Here is a 12,618-nt window from a genome sequence, read left to right as displayed (position 1 = left end):
CCAAACAGACCTTGTAAATGGTCCAGGGATAGGCACAAGTTGGAAGGAAAGAACCTTGCCGAGGGACAAGCGTGAAACTCGATCTTGTAGCCGGGACTGAATGACTTCATGGACCAACATGTCTTGTACCAGGGAAGTCCACGGGTCCGGAAACCAACAAAGATGTCCCCCCACCCCCAATACGGGTGAGGGCGCACCTTCATGCGGAAGGAGCCTTGTACGTGGGTCTGGAGAAGCCTGCTCTCGGCTTGCAAGACCAGGTTCATTTGGATCCTCCAGAGGAGGCCCTGAAAGGCTTTGAGCCCTTGTCAGTCGACCCTGACAGATGAAAAAACTCCTTTGAGACAAGGAGGGCCCAAGTTTACGACAAGGCTCCTTGCCCTTAGTAGCCTGCGGAAGAAAAGTACTCTTTCCCCCGTGAGACCTTCAAAGATGTCATCCAGGGTATCCCCAAACAGGCGATCCCCTTGAAAGGGGAGATCAGTGAAGGCCTTTTTAGAAGTCTGGTCTGCAGACCAGCATTTAAGCCAAAAGACACGCTGAAGGACCACTGCCGAAACAGAGAGCCAAGCCACTAGGGGAGCCACATCCAAACAGGCATCACAGATAAACTACAGCCCCTGGACAACCCCCCCCCCCCCCCCCGAGCTGGCAGCACCACTCGGTTGCCAGGCACAAAGCACCAAGTGATCCTCCACAGAGAGGGAGAGAACCCCACCAGACTCACCAGCCAGCAGAAAGAGGCACCTGCAGCCACTAGGAAAATCTGCACTTCACGTGCGGCGATCAGGAAGTGGAAAAAAAACAGGAGTCAGCATCAGGGGATGAGGAGGGGCTCACACAGTCGAAATCACCACCCACAGGGCTCTACTGTCATGGCCACCACTATTTTCAATGGCAAACCACTGCAAAATGGCCGCCGGACTACACAAATATGGCCACCGTGCATAGAAACACACAGGCTACAGCAAAATGGCAGCCCCGCGCAGCAACATGAGGCTCCCAGGGACCCAGCGGAGATCCCTAAGCCTCAAGGACAGTCCCAGGCAGGACAGGGGGTCCTGGCAGGAGCCCCCACCAGGTACAACCCCCCCCTCCCCGCACAGCCAATCGTCTGGTCGCGGGCGGCACACCCCCCCGGCCCCCATCGCTAGCAAAGCGCCCTGCCCCTACCCCAGAAGGTGGACCAGACAACCCACACAGCCCCAGCATAAGTGGAGGCAGGGGGGTAGGATGGGGGACAGATGAAAAAGGGGTGCCTGAAAGGAAGGAGGGGAACCCGGGGGTCCGACTGTCCCAAGGAGGGGCCCACGTCCACCCCAAAACCCTCCAGGGGGAGAGGGGGGACAGCTACTCATCATACCAGGAACCAGACGGGCACCGCTCCAGACAGAACCCTTCGCCATCTAAATGGGTGGCTGTCGATCATGAAGAACACTGCGGCTGGGGCCGAGACAGTCGTATACGACCTCGCGAGGCGTTTAACTCGCAGGCCAGCCCCTGTTCAGTGGGGCTATGTCGCGGCAGACCTAGCACGGAGCTGAGGTCTGCAAACGCTCACTGGTCAGACTGGGGGGACCACTGGATCTAGCTCATCGACCAGCCCGGCAGTTGATTGTAGATCTCACAGGAAAAATCAGGAGAAAAAATTTCTATCTAAAAAGAAAAAATTTGCCAGGACCAGAGATCCCAGCAAGGAACTGGGTCGTTACTCCTGACTAGACAGAAAAAACTGAGTACTTATAGCAGAGAGGGAGTATAACCCCTGGGACTGCCCATAGGCATAGCAAGATTCTTTTTCTGCCTAGTGTCCTACTCCTGTAGGGGGCAGTATAACCCATAGGAGGGGGAGAGAGAGGGAGCCCCGTGCGGGAATCGCGGTAATGGGGGCCCACAAGGGGGAAACCCCATACGCCCATCCACAGCAGAAATTCCCATCAAGGACCCCCCCCCCCAACGATCGGTCCAGCGCAGCGGACGGCGCACTCCCCTGGCCCCCCATGCGGCTTGTACACTACTCCCCAGCCTCAGGTAGGCCCAAACTGTCCCCCACATGGGTAGGGGGGTCACAACAGGACATAGGGAAACCCAGGAGTGTGAGGGTCCGACCATCCCAGGGAGAGGGCCTGCGTCCACCCCAAAATTCTCCAGGGAGGGGGGGGGGACGTTTACTCATCATAACGGGAACACAGGCGGGCACCATCTCTTGACAGGACCCCACGTCACCGGAGTAGGGGGGCTGTCGGCCAAATAGGAACGCTGCGACATAAGCCTAGGCCCTGTCGTGTGCGTCCTGGCGAGACGTTTAACTCGCGAGGCCAGTCCCCGTCCAGTGGGACTATGTTGCGACCGACCCAGTGCGGAGATACGGTCTGCATGCGCTCGCTGGCCAGACTGTGGTGACCACTGGATATGGGGGTCCAGTCTGTCGCCAAGTCCGTCATAATTGCTTGAAGATCTCACAGGTATAAAAGTTCTGGAGAAAAACAGGCTAGCTAAAAAAATCTACATAAAAAATACTTTTTATGCCAGGACCAGAGATCCCAGCAGGAAACTAGGTCCTTATTCCTGACTAGGCAGAATAAAACTGACATCCTATGCAGGAAGAGAGAGGGTGTACCCTCCGGGACTGCCCATAGGCGTAGCCAGAACTTTTTTCTGCCTAGTGTCCTACTCCTGTAGGGGGCAGTATAACCCTACTGATATGAATCAGAGAGAACTGCGTCCGTCGATGAACGATAGAGAAAGATTTTTTTTTTTTTTCAAAATTGTTGGTTCTTTTTTTGTTTGTAGCGCAAAAAAAAAAAAAACCCAGTGGTGATCAAATACCACCAAAAAAAAGCTTTAATTTCATTTATGCACAGCATTGCATGACCGCTCAATTGTCAAGTAACGCAGTGTCATATAGCAAAAAATAGCCTAGTCATGAGGGGGGTAAATTTTCCAGAGGGTAAGTGAATAAAAAAAGCAAACATTTTTTATTTTTATTTTCTTTGCACTGGAGCCTATACACGTGTTTTCCGTACCACCAAATCACTTAAGTTACTAGTAAGATAGTCTGAACAGTGAGTCAAGAAAATGACACCAGTGAATGGCAAAATATATCACAGCATTTAATTTAAATAATTTATTACAATTAAAATATATTACTTTTGTATTACATCAGATGAAAAGAGGTATTAGAATAAATTACACCACCAAGTTAATATTTAAAGCAGCAATCCCTGAGTCATATGCAAAACACTTCTAGGCGGTTAGCACCTATTTCTGTGCCCCTTTCATTATATTTTAGATAATTAGTAGTCACTAAGATCACCATCAGTAGTCCCAGACCCAACAGGCAGAAAACATGATTAAAAATTGCTTGGATTGAGGGGCTATTTTATAGTAGAATGTTCTGTCTCTGTGTAGCCCCAATGCATTCCCTCAGCACCCTAAGCCGGTCATATGGCGCTTTTCCACTGCAAGTACCGGCTCGGCTCCACTCGGCCCTGCTTGGCTCTGTTTGGTTTTCCACTGCATGGTACAGTGTTGGAACGGTTCGGTACGGTTTGCTTTTCCACTAAAGTAAAGTGGGTGGGATAACAATGATTCTCTGACCAATCAGTGGCTAGTAGTGACAAACAGTCAAGGCTGCATGCAAAGGATTGTGGGATATGGTACCGGTACAGCCCTCTTGGAACCACAATTGAGGTGGTACTGTTTAAGCGAGCCGTACCGTTCGGTTCCATGTAGTGGAAAAGCGCTGCCGTACCGTACTATACCGAACCGTTCCAACACCGTACCCTGTGGTACCACGCAGTGGAAAAGCACAAAAGCGAGCCCAACCGTTTGGTTCCATGTAGTGGAAAAGCGCCGCCTTACCGTACCGTACCGAACCGTTCCAATGTGGTACCATGCAGTGGAAAAGCACAAAAGCGAGCCGAACCGTTCGGTTCCATGCAGTGGAAAAGCGCCAATACTCTGCCTGTTCATCAGAAACTAGCTGAAATTTGTAAAGATGCGGCCATCTTCCCCCCAACATCCCAAGATTAAAAAACAAAAAGGAATGGGGTAGAAAGTTGTCAGCAGAACAGTGGCCGCATCCAATCAGATGCAGGCACTGTTCAAGTATATGGAAAACCGATGGGGCCAGCTGTCAAAATACAACAGCCGCTGCAGGAAATTCCGCCATCTGCCCTATATAGCGTGGATGGAGGAACAAACTAGATTTTATTTTTTTCTATGAATAAAATGTATGTGTTTGACCACAGTTTTACTCCCCAGAGTCACCATTTCTCATTATATTTCATCCATGCTGGGAGAATAGTACCCACCCTATGAGGTATATTACATCTAGGGTTGCACCGATGCCGTTTTTGTTTACAGTCGAGTAGGAGTACCGATACTTTCAGTCAAGCACAGGCCGACACCTTTGCAATGTGATTTGAGCCCATACAAAAATGAATGCGTGCAAATTGCACTGGAAAGAATCACATGCGATTTGAACAGGAATGCAGTGAAATTCCTGTCCGTATCGCATGCGTTTACCTGCATCACTACTGTATGAACCCAGGCTGAAGTCACTATGACAACCCTGGGTTTACACAGGAGCAGTGGGGATAACCGCATGCGATATGGACAGGAATTGCACTGCATTCCTGTTCAAATCAAATGCGATTCTTTGCAGTACGATTTGAACCCATACATTTTGTATGGTATCGGTTTCAGGTATTGGAGCATTTGCACAGTATGATTACTCGTGCAAATGCTTAGTATTGGTGTAACCCTAATTACATCTCGTAGGATATGGCACTTTTCCACTGCAAGTACCGGCTCGGCTCTACTCGGCCCTGCTTGGCACAGTTTGCTTTTCCACTGCTGGTACCGCATGGTACGGTACGGTATGGTTTGCTTTTCCACTAAAGTGGGTGGGATAACAACGGGGTGGGTGGGATTCTCTGACCAATCAGTGGCTAGTAGTGACTGCATGCAAAGGATTGTGGGATATGGTACCGGGTATGGTACCTCTTGGAACCACAATCGAGGTGGTACTGTTTTTGAGAGCCGTACCGTTCGGTTCCATGCAGTGGAAAAGCGCCGCCGTACCGTACCGAACCGTTCCTACACCATACCATGCGGTACCAGCAGTGGAAAAGCGCCAATAGAGTTCTGGTGTTACTTACATGGGGGGCTGAGGGATGTATTTCATGTTGCTACAAAGAGATATGGAGCAGATGTACGCCATTGGTGCATGTTTTAGTATAAACCCTCTCGTATCTCAGCGTATTTTCCTGCACTTCGTCTTTACCAAAGTTTTTCTCCCTCTCATCTTCCCTCCCTTCTTCAACCATTTCCCTTTGTTCTGGTCTTTCCTCTTGTGGTAGAGTGGTTGAATTAAGCGGTCAATGTTGTCATCAACAGAGAAGACCAAACTTTCTTTGCCTGTAAGATGCATAGTCTGCTCCTCCGGCACAGCAGTTTCCTTTTCTGCTACTTCTAGCATTTCCTCCGTAGGATGATCCATCTTCTACGACAAACATAAACCATCATGGTGGCAAAATAAAAACAGTATCTGTGATCTTTTTAACATGCACAGTATGACAACTCAGTGATGTCCCTCCTGCAATGATTCTACTACAAGAGGTCTCATGTGTAGTTATCACCCAACATTTAAAGTTTGTTAAGCCACCATTTGCCAAATGGGTGCCCAAACCTCAAGGATCTACATGTGCAAAGGTTAAAAACATGTTGATGGAACCATTACCGCTTTAAATGCAGAGGGCAGCTTATGTACATCGAATGGAATCACCCTCTTTTAAAAAAAAACACATTTTGTTGCTTTGCAGCCTGAATGAAGACAGTTTTTTTATCCAGCTGTATTTACTCAGTGCAACTTATAACATCCAAGTAAAAGATCTAACACCAACACCAACACCAACACGTCAGAAAAAAAATAAAAAAACCTAATCACCTTCTCAATGGCACACAAAGCCATCTGACTTTCAACTGTAATCAGCTGTGGTCATTTTGATTAGCTCAGCATGAAATGAGCTTTCCTGGAGCATTTCAGTACCTGGTAGTGCAACTTAACCACTTCCATACCAGGCCATAGTCAAATGATGCCGGGAAGGAAGCTTTTGTCGATTTGGGCGGCTGTCATATGACGTCTGCCCGCTTTCGCCGCTACTGCCCCTCGGACAGAGCCCATCCCCGATCAAGGTAAACAGCCAATGAAATTGGCTGTTTACCACGTGATCGGCTGTGTCCAATCACAGCTGATCACATGAGCGGCTCCAGCATGAGCCGCTCGTTCTCAATGCGCGCCCCCGATCTAGGTAAAGAGCCAATGAAATTGGCTTTTTACGTGAATGGCTGTCAATCACAGCTGGTCACAGAATGTCAACAGGTGACAAGGGTAACTAGCTGTCACCGTGTTCTCCTCCTCACACACTGATCCTGAACCGATCATAGTGCACCCCAAAACACACTGATTGCCCCCCCCCCAATAAAGAGGACCTGTCACTAGCCTATCAAAGTACCTGTCACCAGCCCATTAGGTACTCTGATGACAGGTACTCGGGTACTCTGATGGTCTGGTGACAGGTATTCGGGTACTATTTCAAGTGAAAGTTAAAACACCAACAAGTCAGAAAAAAAAATAAAAAAACACCTAATCACTGTCTCACTGGCACACAAAGCCATTTGACTTTCAACTGTTATCAGCTGTGGTCATTTTGATTAGCTCAGCATAAAAGAAGCTTTCCTGGAGCATTTTAGCCCCTGGTAGGGCAACTGAAGCAAACAATCATCTGAGTGGCAAGGCACTGTCAAAAGATCTCCGTTGTAAACTTGTAGACAGGCACAAGTCAGGAGATGGATACAAAAGCACAGGGAATTATATTAATAAGAAATGGAAAGTATTTGGTACAACACAGATCCTCCCTGGATCAGGACTGTGTCTGTCTTCATTTCAGGCTGCAAAGCAACAAAATGTGATTTTCTCTTACGTCCTCCGACAGTCGCCGCCTCCTCTAAGTCATCACTATTGGGTATTGACTTCTGCTCCGCAGGAGTAGCTAGGCATAAAGAAGGACCCTTGAAGGACCCTTGTTTTTTTGTGGGTCCCTGACTGTTGGTATTTGCTTTCCTGGGCTGTTGCTCCTGTTGAGCCTTGTTTTTTTCTGTTGCCCAGAAGGTTCCCTTACTATGCGTGTAAGGTTCCTTTCTCTGATGTGGGTACTGCGTTGCCTCTTCTACGGTTGCGTCTCCCACCCCTCATGTCTACACTGCTTTGGGACATCCCAATAGTGATGACTTAGAGGAGGCGGCGACTGTCTGAGGATGTAAGAGAAAACTGAATTTTTGTAAAATCTTACCTGTAAAATTCCTTTCTCTGAGTCCTCTGACAGTCGCCGCCCCGCCCCCGCCCCTCTTTCGGGGTTGTTTTCTTATTACCTACTGCTATGCTACCAAACTGAGTTGGGAATGGTCACTGCAGGGGGGTATTGACCAGTGGGACAGCCCCCATGGGTGTGTATATGCAAATGCCTTTGTTCTTTTGACTAAGTCTTTATGCCTAGCTACTCCTGCGGAGCGGAAGTCAATACCCAATAGTGATGACTTAGAGGAGGCGGCAACTGTCGGAGGACTCAGAGAAAGGAATTTTACAGGTAAGATTTTACAAAAATGCCGTTATTTTAAAGGGGGTGATTCTCTTCTATACCCACTATAGATATACAAATGAACTTCAGGTTAGCAGTTCAACGAGAACAAGGTAGAGGTGCAATTCTACACACAATGAGAATATAGAAAGAGTAATAGTCAGTTTTTTGTTGGCATGCTAGTCTCATATCAAAAATGAATAGGTTACTAAAATTACAAAAATTCTCGTAAGGCAGAACACAACTTTGTAAGTGATGTAATATATTGTATTAGGGCTGAACGATAGTCGATATGATATCGACTATCTTTCTGTGGCCGTAGGCGATATTCATATCGCCGAGGTCACGATATTTGCATAGGCAGGGGGAGGGACTCGGAGGAGGACAGGAGGACTCGCAGACTTCCGTGTTAGGCGTGTTAGGTCGGAGGAGAACTCGCACATCCAATCCACTGCAGGCTGCAGCCCGCCCCACACGTTCAGTGAGTCTCACTCTCCGCCCTAGTTTTCTCAATGGCACATTCAGGCAACCAATCACGCGGTGAGCAGCTGCACAGCTAACCAATCACGCGTGCCTGCACACCTGATTGGTTCGCTGTGCCGCTACTCACGGCGTGATTGGCTCCCTGAATGTGCCATTGAGAAAACTAGGGCTGAGAGTGAGACTCACTGAACGTGTGGGGCGGGCTGCAGCCTGCACGAGACGAGTGAGTAATGTAATGTATGCGGCTGTGCTCCTTTCTAATCCACCGCTCCAGCCTCCTACCACCACTGCCAGTAGCAGTATATATGTGAAATACAATAATCTATATTGACATGGTGTGTATACAAAAAGGGAAAGTAGATGTATGTATGTATATGTAGAGGAAAATAAATTATTAATAATTCAGAGGTGATTTATATATTTATATATTAATAATTTATTTTCCTCTACATATACATACATACATCTACTTTTCCCTTTTTGTATACACACCATGTCAATATAGATTATTTATTGTATTTCACATATATACTGGCAGCACCAATCACTTCCTTTTCCTTTTTATAATCTATTATATAACCCCTTCCAGGGTTATATTTTGAAGTGGGCTGCAGCCAACCTCCTTTATATTTCTCCATATAAAGGACGGGTCCCACAATATCGCAATATATATCGTTGGAAAAAAAATATCGCAATATATTTTTTTTCCAATATCGTGCAGGCCTATATTGTATTGTATTGTATTGTATTGCAATGTATTCGTGGTCTTGGTCACACAATATTTTTTGTACAAATACTTTTCCTACTTACACTAAAATTGTTTGTTCTGTTATCTGTTGAGAAAAATTTTAATGCTTTTGGATATTTTCGCATAAACTGTCATGATTGGCTCTGGAAAGCTGTGTACTAATGAATAGATTGTTGCTCTCAATGCAGAATTTTTCTTCCGATTTTCTCTTCGTGTATACTAGGCATAAGTCATCATAATGTCTTTGTTATGGCAACTGGACATCTAAATTCCCCTGCGATCATTCTCAAATATCTGTTGCCATTTTTCTGACACTTGAGGTCTCTGTGCCTAAATCTGCCTAATTCTATCATTGGAGGATCTTTAAGGCTTCCGGGACAGGCACCCTAGACCACTTCCAGGCACGATTGTATACACTCTTCTATGGACACCTTGAAGACATAACTTTACTATATTTGCCTATATTATATTTAAAGAGGAAGTAAACCCTCCTATACAACTTGTACCTATAGATAAGCCTATGATAAGGCTTACCTATAGGTACTGTAAATATCTCCTAAACATGCACCGTTTAGGAGATATTTACCTTACATGCAGCCAGTGACATCACTGGCGCATGCGCTCTGAAGGAACGGCCGCTGGTGCCGTTTCTTCAGAGCCCCGTGCCGTGACCGTCGGCTCCCGCGCGCGTGCGCAGGAGTGACGTCACCACGGTTCCGGCCAATCAGATGGCCGGTTGCCGTGATCCCGGAAGACGGGCGACTGAACATGTCGCTTGTCATACAGGTAAGCGGGCGGCACGGCGGGGGCTCGTTCTTAGGTAAGTATTTCATAATGAGCTAGTATGCTATGCATACTAGCTCATTATGTGTTTGTCTTTCAGGTTGCAAAAAAAAAGTTTCATGGGTTTACAACCTCTTTAATATGCACAGGGACAGGCAGGCGTGTCATCCTCTGTATTTCTCTTGACATTGCTTGTCTCAGGAAAGTGCTCACAGCTAGAATACACTGCAGCTATAAGCCAGCTGTCTCCTTTATAGTTGTTGTTGGATTTCCCACGGCAGGAGTGGGGGGCAACCTAATAACTAAGGTTAGAAAGCACCTGGAAACATGGGACAAAGTACTACATGTGCTTTGTCCCATAGGGCAGTGGTCCTCAACTCCGGTCCTCAGGGCCCACTAACAGGCCAGATTTTAAGTATTACCTTGGGGAGATGCAGACTAGAATACTGCAATCACTGAGCAGCAAATGAGATCACTTGTGATGTAATTTAGCTATCTTGCAAACCTGGCCTGTTAGTGGGTCCTGAGGACCGGAGTTGAGGACCAGTGCCATAGGGGACAGAACTGTAAAATAAAAATTATAATAATTGATCTTCAAACCAATAAAATCAGATTCAACCATCATCATCATCATAAAAGGTCATCAACAGGACCATTTAGGTGAACAGAGGGTGTGAATATGAGCAGAGAGGTGAAACTTTCCAAAATTGGGCATGAGTTTATAGACCATAAATAGCTGAAGCACTGTTATAATTTAAACATGATCTGCTTAGAATTATCTTTGGTATAATTTATCCATCATAGAACTACCCTTTAACCCTGAGGAACATTGGTGGGGTGATGCTACTATGTTAAAACTAGATCAGATGGTGAAGTGCTCCTGTCACCCATATACGTGGATGAAGAACTTTGGTGAACTGGTTAAATAATCAGCCATAGGGGGTGATTTACTAAAACTGAAGAGTGCAAAACCTGGTGCAGCTCTGCATAGAAACCAATCAGCTTTCAGGTTTTATTGTCAAAGCTTAATTGAACAAGCTGAAGTTAGAAGCTGATTGGCTCCCATGCAGAGCTGCACCAGATTTTGCACTCTCAAGTTTTAGTAAATTAACCCCATATTGTGCTTGTGTCTCGGTGTTTTCACTAGTGAACTAAGTCTACTTCTATACACTTGTTTAAAAAACTAAAATGCACTTACCACAGGCGTCTCTCCAAGCTGAATTTGTAACCATATATTCAGTCTTTGGCTCCAGTCACCAGGAGGATCAACTTCCCACAGGCGTTCCTGATCCTTAGGATTATCCATAAGAAATCTTCCACACACTAAGAGCAAAAATATTATAGAACCATCTGATCAGCTTTACTATGCCAACAAATTCAGTCTCTAATAACGCATGGCAAGAGCAATGATGTGCATTATTGTATGTCCCACCATAAAACTATTTTGGTCTGATATAACACATTTTATTATTATAACGCGGACCACCATCCAAGTCCCTTTAAATATATCTACTTGTCTTTTGGGCCTGGTGGAAACACTGGCCCTCACTCACGTTGCCAGGACATCTTTAGGCCTCCTTTTGTTCTACTCTAGGAAAGCTACTGTACTGGAGGTCCGCTGCAGCTCCCAAACTGGATTTTGGGAAATTGCTAGTTAGTTAGTAGAGCTTTAGGCTGCATTCACATGTCAGCGTTTGGATCGCGGGCAGAACCGCCGCGGTTCCGCCCGCGATCCGGAGATTATTGCAAATCGCGGGACGCCTAGCGTTGCCCGTTGATTTGCAATAGCCCCCCAAACGCCGAGCGATGTTGCCGCGATTTCATCGACATTGACATCGCGCAAACAAAATCGCGGGACGCAATACGCTCCAAAGAAGCGGTTCCGCCCGCGATCCATACGCTCACATGTGAACGGAGCCTTATAAAGCTACAGCAGGGAAAATAATTATTTGATAAATATTTTGAAACGATGACTACTCTTTTCTTTCCTCTTTTATCCACTGTATTTGCTCCACGTTTGCTCATATATATATATATATATATATATATATATATATACACACACAGTATCTCCCAAAAGTGAGTACACCCCTCACATTTTTGTAAATATGTTATTATATCTTTTCATGTGACAACACTGAAGAAATGACACTTTACTACAATGTAAAGTAGTGAGTGTACAGCTTGTATAACAGTGTAAATTTGCTGTCCCCTCAAAATAACTCAACACACAGCCATTAATGTCTAAACCTCTGGCAACAAAAGTGAGTACACCCCTAAGTAAAAATGTCCAAATTGGGCCCAAAGTGTCAATATTTTGTGTGGCAACCATTATTTTCCAGCACTGCCTTAACCCTCTTGGGCATGGAGCTCACCAGAGCTTTACTGGAGTCCTCTTCCACTCCTCCATGATGACGTCACGGAGCTGGTGGATGTTAGAGACCTTGCGCTCCTCCACCTTCTGTTTGAGGATGCCCCACAGATGCTCAATAGGGTTTAGGTCTGGAGACATGCTTGGCCAGTCCATCACCTTTACCCTCAGCTTCTTTGGCAAGGCAGTGGTAGTCTTGGAGGTGTGTTTGGGGTCGTTATCATGTTGTAATACTGCCCTGCAACCCAGTTTTCGAAGGGAGGCGATCATGCTCTGCTTCAGTATGTCACAGTACATGTTGGCATTCATGGTTCCCTCAATGAACTGTAGCTCCCCAGTGCCGGCAGCACTCATGCAGCCCCAGACCATGACACTCCATCACCATGCTTGACTGTAGAAAAGACACACTTGTCTTTGTACTTCTCACCTGGTTGCTGCTACACACGCTTGACACCATCTGAACTTAATATGTTTATCTTGGTCTCATCAGACCACAGGACATGGTTCCAGTAATCCATGTCCTTAGTATGCTTGTCTTCAGCAAACTGTTTGTGGGCTTTCTTGTGCATCATCTTTAGAAGAGGCTTCCT

General features: G+C 46.3%; 1 protein-coding gene across 2 annotated transcripts in view; it reads right to left on the bottom strand.

Annotated features, from left to right (window-relative positions):
- Window positions 1-5,153: 5,153 nt before the first annotated feature.
- LOC309554990 (protein FAM169B-like) overlaps window positions 5,154-12,618 on the bottom strand; it is a 75,554-nt gene continuing 68,089 nt past the window's right edge. For both annotated transcript variants that reach the window (XM_082256793.1, XM_082256794.1), the window contains exons 8-9: window positions 10,856-10,980; window positions 5,154-5,509 (exon numbers count right to left, since the gene is read on the bottom strand). In XM_082256793.1, coding sequence (XP_082112919.1) covers window positions 5,261-5,509; window positions 10,856-10,980 — 374 coding nt within the window. In that variant the 3' untranslated portion in view covers window positions 5,154-5,260. The remainder of the gene's footprint in view (window positions 5,510-10,855; window positions 10,981-12,618) is intronic.

Source organism: Pelophylax lessonae (genome assembly GCF_965119305.1).
Source record: "Pelophylax lessonae genome assembly, chromosome: 4".
NCBI lineage: Eukaryota > Metazoa > Chordata > Amphibia > Anura > Ranidae > Pelophylax > Pelophylax lessonae.
This window is presented reverse-complemented; position numbering and strand designations above follow the sequence as displayed.